General features: G+C 54.2%; 1 protein-coding gene across 5 annotated transcripts in view; it reads right to left on the bottom strand.

Moving 5' to 3' along the window:
• The window catches only part of TOM1L2 (target of myb1 like 2 membrane trafficking protein), a 120,643-nt gene that overhangs the window by 24,397 nt on the left and 72,456 nt on the right, over nucleotides 1–23,790 (bottom strand). For all 5 annotated transcript variants that reach the window (XM_042916763.1, XM_042916764.1, XM_042916766.1 and 2 more), the window contains exons 4-7: nucleotides 21,334–21,483; nucleotides 10,971–11,105; nucleotides 9,348–9,506; nucleotides 6,513–6,629 (exon numbers count right to left, since the gene is read on the bottom strand). In XM_042916763.1, coding sequence (XP_042772697.1) covers nucleotides 6,513–6,629; nucleotides 9,348–9,506; nucleotides 10,971–11,105; nucleotides 21,334–21,483 — 561 coding nt within the window. The remainder of the gene's footprint in view (nucleotides 1–6,512; nucleotides 6,630–9,347; nucleotides 9,507–10,970; nucleotides 11,106–21,333; nucleotides 21,484–23,790) is intronic.

Here is a 23,790-nt window from a genome sequence, read left to right as displayed (position 1 = left end):
GGACCGTCACAATAACTGCCATGGATGCTGGTGGACACTCACAGGTCAAATCCAGTCACCACAGGAACAGTCAAAGCCAGAGGCCCAGTGGAAACCCAAATTACAGACACAAAGTACGCTCATGAGTGAGGGCTAAAATGAAGCCAGGCCATCAACATAAAACAAAACAAAACGAAACCCCACAGAGGCACTTATGAAAGAAGCCATCACAGTAGATCGCATGAAGGATTCCAGGAGCCAGGGCTGACGTGAACGGTATAAATGATTGTAGTATTTCTAATACACTGTTAGAGTTCAAGGAGCACCTGCTTAGGGCCAAGAAGGAAACACGGATTTAGATGAACTAAAAGACCAGCCCCCGTCAACCAAAAGAAAAAAGAAGCTTAGCCATTCTCGGGTAGCAGATCCTGCCCAGCGCTTTGGAAGACACGCCACAGACCAGCCAAAGAGCATGGGAATGGAGGAGTGGGAGAGACGGAGCCCGGGGACACAGGAGGCCGGGCAGTGGACAGAGCAAAGAGGTGCAGTGCCTGCCTCTCTGCTGTCTGCCAGGACCCCTTCCTGGTCCACCCTGTCACTCCCTCTCCCTGGGTGAGGGCGTGCCTGGTATAGAGGAGACCGGCACTCAAGGTGTTTGCCAAAGATCTCTGAGGAGCAAAAGGAGCTCGATCTTTTCTGGAGACTCCCCCCAACCCCAACCTTCTCAAGACTTCCACAGCACTCTGGACATACCTCTACTCGGGGCTGCGGCCCCAGGTCGCCAGAGCCCCTCCATCAGAGCCTCAAATAAGCGAAGACCAGCCCTTACCCCCACCCTAACCACCGGAAGCCTCCGAACGCAGAGCAGCCCTCAAGGATGGTCTACCGGAACCCACGGAGAACCGAACCAGATCCCTCAGAAGATGGCAGGGAGCGTCTCAGTAACATGGCTCCAAATGCCCGAAGCACAGAACCACTAGATGAAAAAGGGCAGGGCTGGATTCAGTCTCCCCCATGGAGCCCAGGCCCTCCCGTGTGCTGGGAACCAAGTGGCAGGCAGCAAGCAGCCATGACTGACTAGATCAGCTCTCCGAGCCTCCAGCACCCTCTGGAACTGTTTCTCTCCGGGGAAGGAAAAGGGGGTCAGCGAAGTGCTGGAGCTCTGCAGAGTGCCACTAAAGTGCCTCCACGGCATGGGGTTTTGGGACACGCCACCCTACGGCAGCTTTTATCTATTTTAAACAGTACAAGGGCGTCTGAGTGGCTCAGTCGGTTAAGTATCCAACTCTTGGTTTCTGCTCAGGTCATGACCTCACGTTCACGGAATCGAGCCCCGAGTCCGGGTCTGCACTGACATGGCAGGAGCCTGCTTGGAATTCTCTCTCTCTCCCCCTCGCTCTCTGCGCATCCCCCGCTCATGCTTTCTCACACGCTCTCTCTCAAAATAAATAAACCCTGCGGTTCTCTGGAGAATTTTACTGGTGGAGAAAAGGGTTCCATTACTTTACAGAAGCGTTTGGAAAGTGCTAGAGGATTTCTGAGACCTCTCCTGGCTCTAACATTACGACTCAGCTCTTGGGAAGAATGAGACCCAAGGGCAGAGAATGTGTGATCTCATGAACTGCAGGAACCAGAAACACCTGCTCTGAGCTTGCACTTGCTGCCTTGCTCCCACAGCCTCCAGCTGGCGTGGGCAGAGAGATGGCCCCCGACCCACCCCATGGGCAAAGCCTCTGTGGCCCAACCCGAGAGAGGTCCCCAGGCACCTCCCAAAGAGCTTTGCCTAAACTGGCCCAGAGAGTCTGGCCTGGAGCTTCTAAATCAAGGATGTCCAAGGGTCTCTGCACAGAGAAAGTTTTACCATCTCCTTCCTTCAAGTTTTTAAGTCACCACCTTCTTTTTCTGTTTGTTTTATTTTAAAGAATCTCCACACCCAACGTGGGGCTCGAACTTCACAACCCCGAGACCAAGAGTTGCAAGCTCCACTGAATGAGCCAGCCAGCACTGAATGTGACCCTAGGTCATCATTTTTTTTTTCTTTAATGTTTGTTTATTTTTGAAAGGGAGAGAGTGAGCACAAGAATGGAGTGGGGGCACAGACACAGGGAGACAGAGGATCCCAAGAGGGCTCCTCCCTGACAGCAGAGAGCCGGCGCAGAGCTCAAACTCAGAAACCGCGAGATCAAGACACGGGCCAAAGTAGGATGCTTAAGTGACTGAGCCACCCCGGCGCTCCCATCGTCTTAAAATAAATAAACAGTGAGAAAAAAGACAGAGATCAAAGGGGAGAGGAGAACCAGAATGTTGAGATTTCTGCCACCAACCACCAGCTGGCCGCCTGCATGACCTTCATGGGGTCACACGCAGCCAGACCCAGGGCAGGCGCAGCTGGGGAGACCTTCCTCTGCCTACCTCCATCTCTAAACCAACCAAACGGAGCGACTTTCTTCTGGCCCGAAGTCTTGCCCAGGTCGTCCTTCCCACTGTGCAACAGCCAGGACAGGAATTTCCTACGTGTTGAAGATTTCGGCTTCTCAACAGAGGAGGAGAACAGCTGGTCAGTGTTCTTTGTGCGAAAGCCCTCCATCGATCAGAACGTATTAAAATATCCTCTTTCTGTCTAATTAATCCCAATGCCTTTATCTTTTCTTCAAGGGACATTCTCATCCCCACCTCATAAAACAATCTTTTAATCATCTTTATGGATTTCCTCTGAACCCTCTCCAAGTTCTAAGGAGCACGGAACAAGGTCCTGAAGATCTCTTTTCTATAGCTGCAAAGGAAGGCGGGGGGGGGGGGGGGGGGGGGGGGAGGAGGAGAAACTCTTTGTTGAAGAGAAGGGGGGATAATGAAGCTAAACATGTAGAATAAACTAGATTTCTCTAGAGAAAATGGTCCTGGACATCCTGGTTTTTGCTGAAATGATGCAAGACGCAAGAGGGGATATACCATCTGCTACTTGAAGAAACAATGTGGAGGAGGGCTTCTTTTATTATCTGACGGATGGCCACGCAGGAATGCCCAATTTTGGCATCGCTGGATTAATTAAAAGTTATTACTATTTGAAGACAAAGCTCAAGAGGCTAATTTGGGAGAGACAGAGAATACCAAATGACAGCCTCGGGATCTTTTAAAGATTTCAAACCCTGGACTCACGGGCTGCGGCTAAGGACGTGAACTCTAGCAGACACAGATGGCAGTCTCAAATTTCAGGCCCGGACCCAAGTGCCCACACACAGGATGGGGGAAGACCTGGCTTACCGGCCATATGAGGAAGAGATGGAAGGTTTTGTGTTGATGGAAATGCTCTCGATTTACAGCACCCGACTCCTGCTGAGAACTGACAGGTCATCTACGAGGTGGGCGGCCAACAGCCACGTTTGTCCCACACAGGGACCGGGCCGTGGAAGGGCTTATGGCAGTCCTCAAACATTTAAGGACCCACCTCGCCAAAGAAGACTTTGTTTTGTTCTGTCGTCAAAGATGACAGACCAGGGTAGCAGCTACAGGGAGACAGACTTTAGCTCGCTGTATAGAAGGGGGTGCCGATAATAATCACGGGGGCTCCAACTTGCGTATGATGGGCCTGTGCGCCACCTCGAGCGGACGATTCCTACCCTTCTAAGCTGAGTGTGATCACTCTGGGCCCTGAGGGGTAGGCGACTAGCCCAGTGTCGCCCAGCCTGTCAGCGGGAGGGCCTGGATGTGAACCCGGTGGCTCTTGCTGCCTCGCCGCGGCGCTTCCCAAAGTCTAACTAGGACGTGCGTTTGGAAACGAAGTGCTTCCATGGGCTCACGTGAACAGCCTGTCGTGTCAAGAAGATGTTAAGGAAGATGAGGCAGGCACACCAGGCAACACGCTGTAGGTGGAATCCGAGCACATGTGTGGAGCCGGACTGCCGAGGACGACTCTCCCAGCTCAGGGAGTGGAGGATCCCACACGGCACAGTGTTCCCTCCGGGCACCCTGCCTCAGTTTCCCTCAGGGTCTCCGGCTACGCTGACAGCACAGCATGACGAGTGGCCTCCGCTTCCCTTGAAGCAAATGGCTCTCCTGCTGAGGTTCGCTGTGGCTCTGCTCAAGGCCACACCTGAAAATGCTCTGCTAGGCACAGGAAGCAATCGGGACATTCCCGCCCATGGTTATGGTCGCCACACCGATACGTCCCGGGACCGACACCTACAATTTCCTCTCTTTGCATCTCCTCCTACCCAGAGGTTTACACTCCAATCGGGAGCAGCTTCTGTTGGCGTGAACATTTGGGGTGGTGACAAATGGGTTTATTTCCATGGCCCTGGCCAGCACTGTGAGCTCTGGACAGCTTCTACCCTGAGCAATCTGGCTGCCCTCCAGCTCAACTGAGGGGTCCTCGGGGCACATTCCAATCCCATCACTTTCCAAGCAGATGGTGGCATTTTCCCATGTGGCAGTCTCGCTGTCTGGGGTGGCCCTGGCCTTTGGGAGCCCCTGCCCAGCTGGCTCCAACTGTCCCAGGAAGAAGAAGAGGGAAGATGTCAAGAATGACTGAGGAGCGAGGCCGGTGGCAAGGAGAGCCGTGGCTGTTCACACAGAGCTGCCCAACTCCTGAATCTCCCCTGTTGGAAGGCCAGCCTCCCATTGGCACCCGGAGTCGTTCCTTCTCTGTTTGATTTATACGATAGCAGGGAGGGCTGGTAGGCTTGGAGTTGGAACAAAACAGAGGGAAGGAAAACGTCATGGGAAGCAACCTATTTTTGAAAACTGTGAGCTGATGCCAGGAGATTAGGTTCTGTTTGTCTTGGCTGATGGGCTTGTTTAAACACACACACACACACACACACACACACACGCACGCACGCACGGAGTATGCTTGCTGTCTGGGTCTGCTATGGCTGTCTGGAAGCATGCTGGCTTTGTTCGGCCCACCCCCTGCTGCCAGGAGCTCAGCTCTGTCCACTGCAAACCCCCCGTCAGCAGGAATTCGGACGCTGACACAGCACAACGCTGCCTCAAGAGGCCCTCTCAGTTTCTCGATTGTTTCTGGACTGCTCTCAGATTCCAGTGCCTGGAAGAACTCCCCCTGCAGGCTGGGAATGGAGGTCAGTGACACATTAAGGGGACACTGGGTCCCCTGCAGTGGAAAGCTGGACCTGCCAAACTGAGGCCAACCTGGTCTGCTGCAGGTGTCAGGGGTGAGGTCTGTGAGAGGCCGCTCAGGGCTCCTCGTTCGGGCCGGTTGAGAGTACTCGGTTCGGCTTCAAGAGCAACCCGATGTCACGGCTTCGTGGAGAGGAGCTGTTTCCTGTCTGCCTCCCGCACCAGGCTGGGAGCTCCTCCAGAGCAGAGACCACACTCCATGCACCTCCGCTTTGCTCCGTGTCAGGCCCAGAACAGGCCTTCACCCACCCTCACCTCACCTCCTTAGGAGCCGACGGCTTCCCAGGAGGAAGCAGGCACAACAAGAGGCTGCCTGGGACCAGGTCACTTTCGCTGTGCACACTGCTGAAAGGCAGGGCCATCAGAGCCGGGCCTTCATAGGCTGCGAGCTGTGTGCCAGCAGCAGGGTGGGAGGTACGGCGCCTGGGGGGCCAAGACTGACGACTCTGAGCGCCAGACAAGAACAGCAGAAGCAGGCACGTCGTGAGGCACTCCTGCCAGCTCGCCAAGCCAGTCTGGCTCCTGACCTGTTTACTCAAGCATCTTGCCTCCCGCTGAAAAGATCCTGGCACCTGCAGTTTATGGCACCCTTTCTCCACGCCTCCAGAAGGTCACTGCTTCTAAGGGCAGTGCGGGTGCCATTTTCTACAAGTGCCAGAGTCGTCTGAGATGGGTGTGGTGGAGATCTGGTCACTAGCTTTGGATCTGGCTGGCTCAGACACTAGTCTGAGGGCGGCCCTGCAGGCTGGCCCTGCTACTGGACCCCTCTCGGTCATGCCCCCAGACCCACTCGGTGTCCAGGGGGCAAGAGGCCAGTTAGCAACGGGTCCTCAGGAACCATAATGTTGGCGACCCCAGCCCAGAATCCTCAGTATTCAGTAAAAGAAAAGGAGCTTCTATTTAATTTCAGTCTCAGGAGTCTCTGGGGGATAAAGTGTGGCTAGAAGGGCTCCCTCGTGTAGGAAAGGTTGAGGAGGTCCTGTCACAAATGTTTACGACATAATGTTGAGGAAGCAAAGCGATACACAAAACGGGGCACATAATAGGATCTCAACTACACCTGAAATGAAAACAAACGTGAAAAAAATGCATCAAAACATCGACAGGGGTTACTTGTGGGTGCTGGAATCAAAGAAAATGAGTTATCTTCTTCCTTATACTTCCTTCATCTTTTGAGGGGCACGTGTTCTGCAGTCGGCAATTTATTATCAGGGCCAAGATATTATGAAGGCAAATAAAAAGGAGAGCCTGGTGCTGGCATCTGATCGCTGCCAGGAAGCATGAGGCTGAGTGTGAGCCTACATGTCCCTTCCCATGACAGTCCCCCCGGGCTCCGCTCCTGCCTCACTGCCGCTTCCCCAGGTCCAGACCTTCCACAAGATGAGGCCCCCCCTCACCTGCAGCAACTCCAGATCGGACGAATCCTCCTGCCCGGGGACCATCTCTGTTAACATCTCAGACATGACTTTTGTGTTTCCTCGAACGACGTCCAGTTCACTCCGAAGCCTGGCAATCTGTTAGGCCGGGGAGGTGGGAGTGGGGAGGAAAGCAGGAAGGAGAGGTCAGTCAACCTGAACCTGTCTGGTGACAGTCCCATTCACTGTGACATGTAGGTCACTCCTCTGCATGTGCTGGGCAGAAGGCGGCTTCTTATCTCACTCTGGTCCGGGTGTGAGAGCAACGGCAGCTCTAAGGGAGAAGCGAATGCGGGAGTGAGGCCACCCCCACGGGGCCCTTGGTTAACCAAGAGTTTGTCACGGGTGACTCTGCTATGACACTGAGGCAGCGCTGTACAGGGAAAGAGCGCCGGGTCCAGTGGGGACTGAGCTGGCTTGTGGCTCGGCCCTCCCACAGCAAGACTCTGAGTGGGGCATTAATCTCCCCAGGCCTCCGTCCCTATTCTTGCCAGTGAACGTGGTAGAGTGTGTGATCCCCAAAGGCTCTTCAGGACTGGGATCCTCATAAGGAACCCCCTCGTTATAGACTCTGGCCCCAGGAGTGCACAATCTGAGCACTATGGTCCTCTGAGAGGCTGGCTGGCGTTAGCTGCACTTTCCCAGTGTGGCAAGAATGAGGCAGAGGGACCAAAAGAAGACTCCAGGGGAGACCCCCTTGCAAGTCAGCTCCCTACCGAGGTCCCCGTGAAAACTACCTGACCTTCCCATCCGACAGAGCTCCCCAAGGCCTGGGCCTGGGCCCTCTTTCTTGCAGGAGGGACACTGTAAAGGACGGGTGTTAATCTGAGCCTCAGTTCCTCAGCTACGGAAAGGTGAAAACGACGGCCTCACAGGGCTGCTGTGAGTAACCCAAGTGAAACCCTGCAAGGTGCTGGCCCACAGGCACCCAGGATCGATCCCTTTTCCACTACAACATCCAGAGAACTGGATTTGCTATGGCTCTTAACTGCGCTTTGACCTAATTCAAATGCCACCTTCTCTCCTCACTGAAGCCTTTTCTGACTCTCCCCTGCCCTCCCTGAGGCAGAACCAAGCAGCGCACCTCCTACCGCAGACCCCCGCCCCTGTCCTGGCTGACCTCCTGGGGACGGGGACTCTGCTGAGTTGAGGTCTGCACTCCGAGCACAGGGATAGCGACAGGAGACTTCGATAAATGTGTACTGGATGGAAAATGGACACATGGTCAATGAGAGCATTGGGTGAGATCCCTAGAGGCTCTTCTCCCCTCCGGTTCCGCCCAGTGGGCAAAGTCCTCCCTAGTCTTAGCCAGAAGAGCTTTCTGACCCTGGAAGCTCAGGAATGCAACAGACACCACATGGGATCAGAAGGGTTCTCAAAGCCAGGCCGCTCTTCCATTCTCCCCCTTCTCGCCCATTCTAGCCCCTCCTCCAGACTGTTCTGGCTGCTGGCAGGGCTCTTCCCGAGCTCCCACGCAACCGGCAAAGAGTCAGTGGAGGGTCTCAGTGACCATCCAACTCCAGACATGTCAGACTTCCCTCCGGGCAGAAAGGGACACAGTTCTGCCCGTAGCAGCAGAGCCTGCCGCCAGAGACCCTCTTCCCCAGGGCTTCCCTTCTGGGGACAGGTCCTGGCCACTGTGAGTAGTGAGAAAGGGCAGAATGGAGTGAACCGAATAGCACTTTATTGTACGGCCCGTGTTTTAGCTGTGGGTTTCAACCTCCTCTCCTCAACAGGGCACGCGGCACTCGGGGGGACTATCACGAGGCCACCCCATCCAGCTGCCCGACAAGCTCATGACTGCTCCGGGGGTGGGTAAGAGGAAGAACCACTGCCCCGTTCTACTAACAGTCGACAGAGGTTAAAGTGACCCAGCCGAAGCCTCACAGTGAGGAGCAGAGTGGGGACTCAAGTCCAGGCCCGTCTGACCTCCAGCTCACCTCCTCCTGCTCGCCTCCTCGGGGCCGCCAGAGAACGGAAACGTGAGCAACCCTGGCACGACACTTCGGTTAACCACGCCTCATCGCTTGACCCCTCTGTCTACATGGGCTTCCGTAAATAATGACGTTGTCACAAACACTGGAATGGATTTTCTTTTTTCAAGTCTGATCAGTTCTCAAATTTTACTGAATGGCAATTCTACAGATTCATCTAAATACTAGCCTCCACGACTCGTCTAAAAAAATCCAGGTTGGGATTTCAATGGCATTGGCCTCTCAGGAAATAACTCAGGGAAGGTGGGCAGGGTTTGGAATAAAGGCAGGAAGAATGCTTCCTAAGGGCCTCCTCATCCCGGCATCAAGGCCTCACGGCACCTTGCTGAGCGGGTCACCGGCCTCTGATGGCTGACGCCTCTTACAGGATCAATCCAAACCGCTCCGCGCGACTCACGAGGCTGTTCACAACGCAACTCCACGGCTGTGCGCTGGCCTCACCCTCTGCCTCTCCGATCCTGCACCTGCACTGATCCCCCAAACCCTCCACCTGCTGCTCCCTCGAGCGCCCCGCTCCTCCACGCCTCCGGCGCACGCCTTGTCAGACAAGTCCCGCTCCGGCTTCGAGAGCCTCAGCAGCGTCGGCTCCCGGGGCTGCCCTCCAGGTAGCACTAACTCTCAGCTCCTGCTCCCGCAACCGCACCACCACACCGTCCACGCAGCCTCTGCACCCGTCTCCCCACTGCACGGTGGGCCCTCCCTTCCGTCTGTGGGTCGCGGACACTAGCACAGTGCCTGGTCAGGGAAAGCATCCATACGTCTCCAGGAAGGGCGCGCGAAGACAGTCGGCCGACTTGCCTATGGCCCGGAAGCGTGCGAGTACCTGTTCTGAGTTGGCCGTGATGGGGCCGGTCACGCTCAGAGCCGGGGCCTGCGGAGCGGAGTAGGGAGCAGGAGGAGGCGAGGAATAGGAGCTGGCACTCGTCCTCTGCTGCGACTGGGGCCTGGGCATGGTCGCGGCCGGATCCACTTCGGGGACGCTCTGGCACGGCAACAACAAAGTCCTCTGTTCACCTGGGCTGCCCGTGCAGCTGGGCCCGGCGCCTACCCGCCCCGGCAGCCCCTCCCGCCACAGCCACCTGCAGGGAGGCAGCGGGCCTGGCTCTACGGCTCACCTGTGAGGCTCGGGGAATCCCTGCCCCTCCTGCACCCAGTCTCTCCTTCCACAAATGGGGGGTACCAAGGGCTCCTCCCTCTACTTACCTCCCAGACAAACCAAGCAACTCAGAAAGGCAGCGCCGAGGGCACCCCGTGAGGGCTCTGGTCAGGGTTCCCGTTATTAGGGCCCCCTCAGAATCTGAGTGGAGGGGGGCTGCTATGAAGTTTTGCTAATCACACATCCCTATCTGGTACCAGAAGATTATATTTTGGCCTTTACAAGTAAACTACTATAAATAGCAATTATGCAATTTACCGAATGTTCTTTGTAATTATAAGCACAAAACAATGCTGTTCTGTGTCATTATTAGAAAAATAAAACAGGTTACGTTTATTCCACAAGGCATGGTAAGTGGTTTGGAGGGATCATAATGAGAACAAAGCTTTGCAAAGTAGAATTCCTTATGCTTTCCCTTTTGAGCATCTCAGAAAGCCTCGAACGTTAACTGTGTTCATGGAAGAGACCTGCACAGGCACTCTGGACTCTTTGTCCCCATTTTGGAGATGGGCAGATGGGGCCAGCGAGGCAGAGTGTGTGTGCTGGCACAAGGTGCCTCTCTCCCAGATCCTGGAGCTTCCTGGCTCCCCCCTGGGGCCGGGCGCTGATTTCCACCCAGTAGAGGTACTAGCTTCCCAGGATGAACGGTCACCATCACCTGCGTGCTTCTCATTCTGAAGCACAGAGCTGCCTCACGTTGTAAGAGGCTTCGACGGGAGGAGGCCTTCTCTGGGCTTTGAATTCCAAGGCTGGAGGAATTCAAGCATGTCTGGATTGACACCGAACACTCAGTTCAAAACAGAATTTAGATCCATTTGGCTTGTACAGTCTAAAAAACTGAAAGCTGCCCTCTGCCCCACGATCGGTGATGTCACCAGCTCCTCTGCACTGCCACGGACACGGAGGTGCTCCGGCACTCCCAAAGGGAGATTCCTGGGCCCTCGGAAAAGCGGGTGCTAGTGACCCTCACGGGATGGGCCCTCACAGGCTGGCTCCACCCAAGCAGCCATTTCCAGGAAAATCTCGGAACCGATCCCTCTGTTACATCCTCCTTGCACAGTCAGATGAGAACTGGGAGCGGGGGTGGGGGAAGACACTGCTGCCACTTAATCACCAGCCAACCAGCCGTCTCACTCCTGCATTCCCCTTGTTATTAAAAAGAAATGCCCTCGAGCTTTAAGAACGCGTGATGACAAGCTGAATAATTCAAACGGAGCAGCAGAAGGGTGGTGGCAGTGGCCTGCCCGTTCTGCAGTAGGTCTTTCTAGAGAACGCCAGCTGGAAGCTTACCCGCTGTGGTGTGTGTATGGGAGACAGAGCGTCCAAGTCTGCCATGGGAAACTCGACCCCTTTCCTCTTCAGCTCCTCGTATATATGCACAACGCCGGTGAGGTCAGGACTGCTTCGAAAGGCATCAGCCCACGCCTGGGAGGATGAAAGAGGGCCTGTCAGGAAGCATTTCTCACCAAGGGCAGCCCAGGTCCTCTCTCAGAGGCCAGTGCCCTCCGACCCTCAAATGCCAATCATGCTGGCCAAACCCACTCTGCCCCCGCGCCCCCGCCAGCGCTGCCATGACGGGGCTGGCGAAATCTGGGTTTTCAATGGTGCTGTTGAGCATGAACAAAAACACAAAAACTTAATTCAGCGTGTAGCATTTCCTTGGAGAAGATGCGGAGAAGTAACACCTAAGCACTGTGACGCATCCTAAAATGCAGGCATTTCCCTAATCGCCGGGAAATCAATTCCTGGCGCTGCTTAGCTGAAGGGCGTGCGGAGGCTGCCTCGCTGCCGTGCCCGCGGGATGCCATTGGGACCGGAGTGCCGCGGCTCTGCTCGGCAGAGCTCCCGTGGGCGGAGGCGGGAACCGTAGGCAAATTGAGCAGAAAGGAAAGGAGAAATTGATGTGTGGCGGAAATAAAGGCTAATGCAAGGTCTCCTCAGTGGATCAGAGAGCGCAAAAGCGGAGACCATCTCGCCTGGCCGGAAAGGGGAGGTGGCAGAGGCTCAGGGGAGGGAGAGCCCGGAGCTGCCCACCGTGGCAACGCCCACGTGCCCACATCGGAGAAGCCATTGGAAAGCACGGCCACAAGAGCCCCTTCGCTGAAAACACAACACAGAGAGCAAAGAACGGATATCCCAATAGACACTGATCATTGATTCATGACACTCAAAAAAAAAATTTAAATATTTGGTTCTTTGGAAGTTGCAGGATCAAAAAAAAAAAAAACAAAAAAAAAAAACAGCAGCATCTCCAAAGGGCTCCCCCAAAACAAAGCCCAGCTCTTCAAAATGGTCCTGTCACCCTATACGTACCCAGAAGAGGCGGCGCGGCGTCTCGCGCCCACGGTTCCGTTGCCAATTCTGCTGTTGTCACAAGCATTTCCCTGCCTCCCTGGCTCTAGCACTGCGTTCCAACCAATCCTGAGGCAGCCCCAGAAACTCGATCTCTAACCACCAGACCCACTTGAAGTTAAAAGGTCAGTTTCCAAAAAGCCTTGCTCATCACGACTGATACATCGCACCACAAACATTACCGTCAGCCCGGCTTCCTTGATCCATTTATCGAATGTGCACACTCAGGGATTTAATGCCCGCTTGAGGACGGCCCCTCTCGGCCGACACTTCCTCCTGGATTCTGAGTGGGGCCCGTGGTGCCTGCGGAGGCCCATCGGAGCACCAGCTGGAGAGCAGCGCCCCTGAGGCCCACCCCCCCAGGGAGTGCCCCGGAGCCCCATTCTCCACCAGCTGCCTTGGCTGCTGCCACTTGATTCAAAATCCAGCTGAGTCCTGCGACTCCAGCTTCAAAATGCAGCTAGTGGGTTCGTTTAGGGTCTAAGGCCAGGTTTACAGCCTGTGGTGGGAGGCCAGGGAGAAGAAAGCATGATGGTCCTTCCTGCTGCCACTTCCTGCCTCGATTTCAACGGGAGGACCAACAGTTCCAGGGGACGGCTTTTCAGTTATCTTGTTCTCCACCTCAGCCAACTCCAAGATAGGAAGAGTGGAAATTAAAGAACCATCACTGTGCTCTCCAGATGGGGGATAGTTCTTGGGGCACCTGCCCAAACAGCGACTCAACAGGCCCCCTTTCTCCAGTACTATGTATTCTGTGGCACCAAGAGGGAAACACACATCCCAAGTTGGGCCAGTCAGCTTCCCCTCCACCCAGGAGCTAGGCCCCGGGCTTGGGGAGAGCTGGGCTGCTCTTCTTGGGTAGGTGACATTGTCCACTCTAGATGTGGGCAGCCATGTGCCCAGTGGGGACCAGGGAGCAAGAGCTAGCCTATATGTGGGACGTTGAGACCAGTGTGCTGAGAGGTACAGATGAGAGGACTGGCGGGCTTTTCTGATCCCTTCTGTCCCTTCCCAGGTCTAGTCACACCCAGGGTTCTGGGAAGCCCTACCTTGTCCTGACAGACTCTCCTCTTTGCCTAGGCCAGCTGGAATGAGAATTTGTTATCTGCAACCAAGCAGTCTTGGCTAAGCTACTCACTTCCCACCTGCCACTGTTTCAACCCCTGTATGAGACCCCTGTGCAGTGTGGCTGAGGTGGCCACTAACAGAACATACGTTCCTGGCAGCATTCTCTCCTGAACAAGATTCTGATGCCAACAAGGAACAGGGCAGGGGCACCTTTAAAGGAAGAGTCATAGGTGGAAACACAGAACCGGGAGAAACCCAGAGACGCTACATGCCTCTCTCATCTCCCGGGGACAATGCCCAAATACCTGTGCTCCTGCCTTCTCTCCACTAGGTCAGACATTTGCAGGCACACACCGAGTCTCGCCCTTGCAGAGAAGGCAGTCAGACGTCATTTGTCAAGTCAGGTTGAATTTCGTACTCACAGTTACCAAGCTCCATCAGAGAACACAGGAAGATGGCCAGAGAGGCTGTCCACATTCTGAGGTGACAGTGACAACACAGAAGCCTCTCTACACGATTGACCCAGCTGAGATTTCAGACTCTGCTCTAGGGGAGAGGTGGAAAACCTCAGGAAGTCTGGGCTACTCTGGGTCCCCAACCTAAAGCCAAGGAGCCACAGGGGTGGTGCTGGCAGGCTGCCCTATAGGAAAGCAAAGTGACACGGCAGTGCTGGCACTCTGAGGGGTCCCTGTCACAGGGGCTAGCTGGCGAACAACAGAGTGACCACCTCACCACTCTTTATGGAATTCTCCCTTTTCGGGCCTATGCCTACAATGTTAGGGGGTCGAAAGACCCAGGGGAAGGTCTAAGGAAGGAGAGAAAAGAGAATTTCATGCTTTTCTCTCCTTCGCTCCTTGGGATTGTACACCAGACCCCAGACAGAGGCCTTATACCAACACAAACCGTACCCGACTTGCTTCTAAATCCCTCAAATTTTAACACAGTTTTAAATCATCAACTTTCAGATCAATGAACGACTGCTCATTTACACGATGGGTTCTGTTCTTCGCTTCTGCCATGTTCTGCTTATGCCCCCAGATCAGACCTCCTACTCCCGGTGACAGGGTCTCCAGAGAACTGCCAGTCCATACAGAATCTGGCCAAAGGTCCGGCCGCCGGGTCTCTGACACCTTCCAAGAACACAACGCCTCCAGCAGCTCTGACCCCCTCCTCCTCCCCAGTCAGCTCACTTTCTTTGGTGGAAAAAAAACCCCTTCAGTGGAAAGAGAGTATTTTTAGACTCTGTCGCTAGGAGGAGGGGGGTGGGGAGGCAGGGCAAGGGGTAAGGGGGGAGGCACGCAGGATAGGCATGGCCACCAGGAGGCTACCCTACTGGGATGGTATCATTTCTGTTCCTGAAAACAACCGAAGGGAAAGGCAGAGGGATATGGCACAGAGCACGAGTATCCCTGTCTTCTCAACAAATGGGACCCCCCAAGAAGAAACAGAAAGGCTCGCAGCCAAAGGCCAGCCAAGGGACCAGGATGGAGAGGGTGCTAAAAGTGGCAGGCAGGGGGCGCCTGGGTGGCTCAGTCGGTTGAGTGTCTGACTTCGGCTCAGGTCATGATCTCGCGGTCCGTGAGTTCGAGCCCAGCGTCGGGCTCTGTGCTGACAGCTCAGAGCCTGGAGCCTGTTTCAGATTCTGTGTCTCCCTCTCTCTGACCCTCCCCCGTTCATGCTCTGTCTCTCTCTGGCTCAAAAATAAATAAACGTTAAAAAAAAAAAAAAAACTGGCAGGTAGTTCAAAGGCTGGGAGTGAGAAAGCGGCTCACCAGGCTTCCCTGCTCTCTTGCTGCAGAGAGACCAGCTCCCCTCAAGACAGCTCAATCCCTGGGTAAACGCTTCCAGCTGCCCTGCCTGGCAGTTTACGCACTGGGCTCGGAGGGCAGTCTTCCCCAGGCGTTCTGAAGGGCGGGGCCCCTGGTGTACACAGCCTGAGGGGTGTCTCTTTTGGGGGGTTCAGTGGAGCTGGGGTGGCTACGGATGGCTAGAGGGCAGCCAGGGACACAGATGCCTCGATGACAGGAGCCTGGGATGTGGGGACGAGGGACAGGTGTCCATGGGTTCTCAGCAGAGGGCTGCTGATGGCAAACAGCTCCGGGAATGGCACCTGTGTGACCAATCTCAGGCCAACAATGCCTGTGATCAGCATCCCAGGAAAGTAATCAGAAGAAATCGTGGGCAGGAAGCCATGGGGACACGGAAGGACAAGCACCCATTTCTCTAAGGAACAGGGAGACTGTTAGAAAAGCTGGTTTGGGGTGCCTGGGTGGCTCAGTCGGTAAGTGTCCGACTCGTGATTTTGGCTCAGGCCATAACTTCATGGTTTGTGAGTTCAAGCCCGGCATCAGGCTCTGTGCTGAGAGCGCAGAGCCCGCTTGGGATTCTGTCTTCCTTTCTCTCCACCCCTCCTTCACTTGCCCTCTACCTCTATCTCAAAATAAATAAAAATAAACTTAAAAAAAAAAAAAGAAGAGCCACCCAGATGGCTTAGTCAGTTAAGTGTCCGACTTTGACTCAAGTCATGATCTCACAGTTCGTGAGTTCAAGTCCCACGTCGGGCTCTGTGCTGACAGCTCAGAGCCTAGAGTCTGCTTCGGGTTCTGTGTCTGCCTCTCTCTCTCTGCCCCTCCCCCACTCATACTCTGTCTCTCTCTCTCAAAAATGAATAAACTTCCAAAAAGTTTTAAATAAGTAAATAATGAAATAAAACTGAAAGAGAAAAGAAAAGAGAAAATAAAAAAGAAAAGAGAAAAGAAAAGAAAAAAGAAAGAAAAGAGAAAGAAAAGAAAAAAGAAAAGAGAAAAGAAAAGAAAAGAAAAAAGAAAAGAAAAGAAAAGAAAAGAAAAAGCTCCCACCAGAGGCAGGAAGCAATCAAAGGGACAGTGGGCTCAGGCCATGCCTGGTTGTCAGAGCCACAGGTCTCACAACCACCAGGAGCACCAACCAAGCGTCCTGGGCCAGGTTGATCGGGGGGGGGGGGGGGGGGGGGGGGAGCACTTGTCTATATAACCCCTTGGCTTTAAAAGCTTTTCAAGTGCTGGAGTATTACTTGACAATCAAAAAGAATGAAATCTTGCCATTTGCAACTATGTGGATGGAACTAGAGGGTATTATGCTAAAAGAAGTTAGAGAAAGAAATATCGTATGACTTCACTCATATGAGGACTTTAAGACACAAAACAGATGAACATAAGGGAAGGAAAGCAAAAATAATATAAAAACAGGGAGGGGGACAAAACAGAAGAGACTCAAATATGGAGAACAAACAGAGGGTTACTGGAAGGGTCGTGGGAGGGGGGATGGGCTCAATGGGTAAGGGGCACTAAAGAATCTACTCCTGAAATCACTGTTGCACTATATGCTAACTAATTTGGATGTAAATTTAAAAAGTGAAACTAAAAATAAAAAAATTTAAAAATTAAAAAAAAAAAAGCTTTTCAAGTGTCGATACGTTCAGAGTCTAGGGCTGCCCCTCAAATGTCCCCAAGCCAGCTCAAGTGCTCCCTGGGGAGGCCCTTGGCCCTCTATCATCTGCAAGCTTCTGTCTCTCCATAAAATCGATGGCTCCCCAAGGGCAGGGCTGGGACTGGGCCGGTGCCACTTCCTGGCAGCTGGACTCCGGAGAGCACCAGGAAACATCCAGATGGTGAGGAAGAACCTGTTGTGGCTCTGGCACTCACACATTTAACTGAACCTCTTTCCTGTCTAACCGCATTTCCACTGTGGCCTGCTGCCCACTTACGGGCTGCCACAAGGTCCAGGGATCTGTCGCCCCCGGCCCTGTTCTGTGTTATGGTGGGAGTAGCACATGCTCTCCAGGGGGGAATATCAGACTCTCTGGGCGGGGAGGCGGGGGTGGTGCAGTTTTTAAACGTGTAAATAAAATCATCTTCTTCCTCCAAGGAGTTGAGGGGCGCCTGGGGGGCTCAGTCGGTTAGGCGTCCGACTTCAGCTCAGGTCGTGATCTCCTTCTCATGGTTTGTGAGCCCAAGCCTCGTGTCGGGCTCCGTGTCTGGAGCCTGCTTCAGACTCTCTGTCTCCCTCTCTCTCTCTGTCCCTCCCCCGCTCATACTCTGTCTCTCTCGGTCTCTCTCAAAAGTAAGGAAACATTAAAAGAATTTTTTTAATTAAAATAAAAGGGGAGTTGAGAACAGGTTGACAAGACGCAATGCCTCCACATAGGCATCAGGTGGGCCAGAATGAGGACGCATTGGTGAAAATGGGGCGCAATGAAAGCTCTCACATGCTGGTGGGAGAGAGCAGCAGGGATCTGCCAGAGTAACCACTCAACCAGAGCGCGGCCGTTCCCCACCCAGCAATTCCACTCCCAGGGATGAGGCTGAGCCACGTGAAACTGCTAATACAGAACTGTGCTTGGCCAACAGAGACGCAACTTCACCTACGTGCCTTAATACGTACCTAGTAACAACGAATACGTATGTTCACCCAACGACATGTGCTAGCTGTTCACAGCAGCGGTTTTCCCAAAGGCCGCAAACTGGAAACACCGAGTGTTCAGTGGAAACGAGACACAAATGGCGGCGCGTTCCCCCAAAGGGACCCGGTGCAGTGACATGAGCAGGGGGCACGGGAGGCCTATCTGGTCACACCAATGACAAGGTGAGGCCCGCAAACAAGGCCCCAGACACACAGACCTGACTGAGTGCTGCTGCAGAGTCCACGCGGATGAAGTTCAAGTATGGGGAAAAACCTGGGGCGCCTGGGTGGCTCAGTCAGTCGGTTAAGCCTCTGACTTTGGCTCAGGTCATGATCTCACAGCCCGGGAGTTCGAGCCCTGCATCGGGCTCTGTGCTGACAGCTCGGAGCCTGGAGCCTGTTTTGCATTCTGTGCCTCCCTCTCTCTCACTGCCCCTCCCCTGCTCGTGCTCTGTCTCTCCCTCAAAAATAAACAAACATTAAAAATAAATAAATTAATTAAAAAGTACAGGAAAAACCCATCTAGGCTGTGAGGTGGTCACCCCAGGCAGTTGGGGCTCTTTGGGGGCAGGTCACATTCTGCTTCACGACACAGAGGCTAGATTCTACGTGTGTGTTCAGTTCGTAAAAGCTTGTCAAGTTGTACATGCTTTTTTAACGTGTGATTTCCTGTACGTATAATTCAATTTTAAAAAAGGCTGAAGATCCTGTTTATACTTTCGTTCACCGCGTTATAGAAGCCAAGCCATCTGCCAGCTCTGAATGCTATCTGTTTCTGTTGGTTGGCCACGACCAAAGATAAAAGTTCTTCGTGAAGCTCCAGAACCTGGAGAAGAAGGATCCTCCCCCCCAGGCAGGTAAGCAAGCCCACCGGGAACTATACCCTTATCCAAAGCCCGTTGGGTTTTCCCAGTTGGACCAGGGAGACTGTCCAGTGCATCCTGGCCGGACAGGAGCGAGCAAGCGAGCGAGGCCCTCAGGGCCCCTTCCTGCTCCCGCCCCTGCAGGCGGTGCACATGCACTGCTGCCAGGCCAGCAGGGGGAGCCCTCAGAACACGGTGCCGGCTGCCATGCTGCCTCCTGGTGACCTCTGGGACCAGGAGTAGGTTAGACAGGAACACAAGGCCCCCATTGTACACATACGGAGGCAGAAGCCCAGAGAAGTTAAAACACTTGCTGCGGTCACACAGCTGGGAGAAGCAGTGTGGAGAGGAGGTGGTGACCTTGATGGGAAGGTCGGGCTGCCCCTGGGAACAACCACAGCCACAGTCAGTGCACAAGGCTCCCTGTGTCGTCAGCCAGAGGTCCCGCACAGTCCCAGTGGCACGGATCACAAGCCTTGCCACAGCTGCCCTTGTCAGGAGGTGGCCAAGCACAGGAAGGACTCCTTCCACGTCTGACTACAGAAAGACCTTGCCTATGGCCACGGTGGGCCTGCCGAGGGTTCAGGCGGGGGTGCCCCCTTTTGGTGAGAAAAAGCCACTATTTATTGTCTTGCCATCAAATACTGGGGGTCTTGAGGCAGGGGAGTGTACTGGGGAAGTCCAGAATGAGGGAGTCAAGGGCAGAGGTGGGGGTGGGGAGGGAAGAGGGTAAGGTGGTTTGCACCTGCGTGTGCGTGTGTGTGTATGTGCGTGAGAGAGAGAGAGACAGAGAGAGACAGGGATGGAGAGAGGTGGAGGGAGAAAGAGAGGAAGAGTGGGGAGGGGGAGGGAGGGAGAGACATGGAGATATGCCAGGTGGGCAGAATGAAGAGCTAGGGGAAACCTAAGGAACCATGGGAAGGGGCCCTGCTGTCACCCACACTCCTCCCCTTCCTTAGAGCTTCAGCAAACTACATTCACCCACTCATTAAGAAAAACAACTTATCAGACATCTACTCTACACAGTCAACGGCTCTAGACCCTGGGGATATAATGTCCCTGGGCTCTCGGGCAACTCAGAGTGAGGCAGAGGATAGAAAAGTGAGCACAGAAGCAGAGGAGACCATAAAAGAGGGTGACAGGAGAGGGGGAAGTGCTGTCAACCTAGTGGTGGGAGGGCTCTGGGAGCTGTCTCAATGATGAAGAGGGCTTTCAGGCAGAGGACGCGGGAGAGAACAGACGGAGCCAGCAGACCTGTCGGCTGGGGCCCCACTTTCCTCTCCAACCTCAGGTGCCCCCACCACCTCGAATGCCTCGGTGCCCACCCTTGATCACAGTGCCTTCTGCCTGGCCCCACTCCTACCTTCTCCTTTTGGCTCCCGCAGGCCCCTATCTTTCCTCTACCACAGCACTAATCGCCCCACCTTGGATGTGCTCGTTGGCGTATGTGTCTCCCAGCCTACCCACCAGGGTGCTCTGTCTAGAATCCAGATCTAGGGGCGCCTGGGTGGCTCAGCCGGTTAAGCGTCCGACTTCGGCTCAGGTCACGATCTCGCGGTCCGTGGGTTCGAGCCCCGCGTCAGGCTCTGTGCTGACAGCTCAGAGCCTGGAGCCTGTTTCGGATTCTGCATTTCCCTCTTTCTCTCTCCTCCCCAGCTCGTGTTCTGTCTCTCTCTTCTCAAAAATAAATAAACGTTAAAAAAAATTGTTTTTAAATCCAGATCTGTCTGCGTACGCCTAGCTCAGAAATGTGCAGTGGTTCCCCGCTGCCTCCAGGACAAAGCATAAAACGTCAGCATATATGGCCCACGAGACCCTGACCATCCCTCTGGCCTCCTCTCCCAGCCCCAGACACTCTTCATTACACTCTGTGCTCCACGTGATGGTTTTAAAACATCCTCTCTTTTAAGAGATGCAGCTTCATTCCCATACTCTTGACGCCAGATCTGGTGACTCCCTTCTAACAAACAGAATATGACAGAAAAGATGGTGTGTGACTTCTGAGACTCAGTCCCAAGAGGCACCGCAGCTTGGATCACTTGCTCTAGGGAAAACCCGCTGCCATGTTATGAGGACACTCAGGAGTCCACACAGCAAGAAAACTCAGGCCTCCTACCAACAGTCAGCAAGGCACGGAGGCCTCCTGCCAACAGCTGTGCGGTGAGTCACCTTGGACGTGGCTCCTCCAGCTCATCGAGCTTGCAGATGAGGCAATTCTGGCTACCGTCTTGACCGCAACCTCATGAGAGCTCCTGAGCCAGGACCGCTCATCTAGGCTGCTCCTGAATTCCCGAGCCACAGAAACAACAAGGTACTAAACATCTGTTGTCTTAAGCCCCTAAGTTTTGGGATAATCTGCTACAGAGCAATCAATAACGAATACATCCCAAACGTGTCAGCTGCTGTCTTTGACGCACGTGTTATTCTCTTTGTCTGTGCAACTTACTCCTCACACCCTGACCTTTCCGCCAAGTTCCTCACATCCTTCAGGGTCCAAGAGAAATGTCATCTCCTTAGTGAATCACTCCTTAACACCCTCTCCCCCAACCTGGCACCACCTGCCACAGACCTGGCTCTGACCCTGTGCCTCGCCAGCCCCTGCATAGGACTCTAGCATGGCCCTTCCTACCCCACCATGTCCCTGATGGCTCAGAGGCCTATCAAGGTCTCCCACCTGCCCTTGGGGGTAACAGAGATCCAGGCACCCAGAAAACTGGTGAAACCTCTGTCAATTGGCTTGGGAGCTACCACTCAGGTTTTTATTCCAGCGGGAGGAGTGTAAAACACTGGTGCTTTTTGCAACACGTATTTAAACCCAAAGGGCCTCCCTCCATTCTTTCCTCCAAATGATGGGAAAGCATGAAGACCCACTGGTCAAGGGCCCCATCTTACTCCGTGCCAACAAACCCGACAAGGGGAGCTGACCCTACCTGGATCAGAGCTAGCACCTTGTCCTGGACGATGGTGGGAGGGTTGTTCTTGGGAGAGATGATTTTGACCAGGACGCTGTCGATGAAATCTCGGTTGGCCACAAGGATGTGGAAGCGGTGGCCACAGTTCTTCACACATGTCTCCAGCACCTGAGGAGGTAGGAAAGGAAAGAGAGGTCACCACCGTGGGACCCAGAGGAGCTGCCCAGGCCACTGAGTTTCCACCCCCACCCTGCCCCCCCCCTTCCTTCTCCTGGATGGTCCTTCCCACCATCTCCTCCAGAGTCAGACCTGGATGGCTCCACATCCCTATGCTCTAATTCAGTTGTCCCTTGCTGTCTGAAGTTGCCGGTCCCTGAACAAGAATCAGGCAATTAGTTGGGAACTGAGGCACCAGTTTTGCATGAGAAGGACGCTGGTGTTTTAATGAGATCGAAATGACTGAGTGGTCCCTGAAAATTAGCATTTTAACTCCTCTCTCCGGGCTTCTGGGTGTGAGACCTTAGCCAATGGGACATAAGGCTCTGTCACAGAGAGGGCTGCTGTGACAGCCCAAATTACCCTGTGAATTACTTGCCCTTTTATGCGAGGAAGCGTGCGTGCGCGCGCACTCGCGCGCACACACACACACACGGGTGCACACGCCCCACACGACCCTGCCTCTGCAACTAAAATTGGCAATGACTAAGGATTTTGTACCCTGAATAAACGGTTTGTGGGCCTCAGCTGCCAATCAGCTTCAAGGTCCATGTTCACCGCAAACCCTGTTCGCCCATCCCTGGTCTGGAAAAAATGAGTTACACAGGCCGTAGCCATTAAGAAAAGCACAGCGCATGTGGGTTCTGGCCAGATGGCCATTGTGGGCTCGAATCTCCGCTCTGCCACTTGCTCCCTTAATGGCCCAGAATGAGTCTGTCTGCGCTGAGCTTCCTCATCTGTAATATGGGCACGTGAGTGCCCCCTTGCAGGACTGTAGTCAGGATGAGGGAGTCTGTCTGAAGCATCTAACACGGTGCCCTGCAAGGAGTGGGGCAGTAAAGGAGGACTATGGTGATAGGATCATCATTTCGAAGGCTGTCGTACACACTTGAGGAATGGGAAAGCTTCCCCGTCCCCACACGACAGGGGAGAGGCTGGCTGGAATTCAGAGGCACCAGCTGGAGTGTCCCCCAGCCTTCGACACACCTTTCTGAACTTCTCAGCTCTCTGTAGACCAACCCATACAATCACCCAGCCCTTCCCACACCAGTACCCCCCAATGCCACAGTCAACTAGCAGGGATGTGACGGACAACAGGGGACATTTCTGGCTGCCTCAGTTATCTTCATTTGCCCACAATGAGCTGATCACTGGCTACCTTAGGCAGCCATTCCACAGCGCTGGGTTCACGCAATGAGGCGTCACCTTGACAAAGCATGACGGTTAGGAAAGGCCTACACTCTTAACATTAACTGAGCACAGACTACATGCCAGGCACTGTGTGGGAGCCCCCACATTACAGCATTTCATTTTAGGCTCACAGAATTAGATTCTCTTTAAGTGGGTCAGGCTTCTCTGGAGCCCTTGTCTCCTCACCCACAATGAGGCCACAGGGCCAACCTCCCCCCATGGCTCTCCTCTAAGATCAGCTGGGAGTCCCTCAGATGACAGGCGACAGGTACTAGATTTCTTGTTCTTTCACCTGGTCCTTGAAATAGCCCTGTAAAGTGGGTGTTATCCCACTTTAGAGATGAGGAAGCTGAGGCCTGGAGATGCCAGTAACTTCACTGAGGAGGCCAGGGCTGACATGTGCCCTGAGCCTGGCAACCGCAGAGCCAGTCAAAACTGTTCCTTTCCCCCACTGCTGCCTGCACTGCGGGAGACCCTGGGTTCTGCTCGGCTTGCCAAGGAAGACCTCAAAGCTTAGCATCCTTGGGTCATCCGCAGCCAAGGGAGGGGGGCATTCTCTTTCTTAGCCTCTGTACGTGGTCAATTCCAGACGATCTCAAGGTAACCAGCACTCACTCTTAACAGTGACCACGGGGGCTACAGGGATGAACCAGAGGGGTTCTTCCTACCCTCCAGGAACTCACAGTTCTCCTTCTTTCCAGGATCCCCTCTCCTAACTTGGCCTATGCAGGCATCAGGCTGCTGCCAAGGCAGGTGGCAGGAAGAATGGTTTATTTGGTCAGGAAGAGGTGGGGAAGGGAAGGGCAGGAGGCTGGGAAGAAAGCAGGTGTGGTGAAAAAAGAGAAAAGAGGAGCAGGAAGGCCAACATGGCAGGCCAGCTGTGGCTCTCCTGCCATGCTCAGGGCAACAGTGTGCCAGGACGCCTGTCCCAGGCACACCCTTTAGGGAGCACGCCCTTACATCTTCCAGGACAGCAGACTTTAAAGCCAGTGTGGCCTAGGCTAGACCTTCGGGCTCACACACAGGTTTGGAAATGCCCTGGAGAGAGATGGCATGTGCTGCAAAGCA

The sequence above is a fragment of the Panthera leo genome, chromosome E1 (assembly GCF_018350215.1).
Source record: "Panthera leo isolate Ple1 chromosome E1, P.leo_Ple1_pat1.1, whole genome shotgun sequence".
In the NCBI taxonomy this organism is placed as follows: Eukaryota; Metazoa; Chordata; class Mammalia; order Carnivora; family Felidae; genus Panthera; species Panthera leo.
Note: the sequence above shows the minus strand (reverse complement) of the source record. Positions and strands in the feature narration are given on the sequence as shown.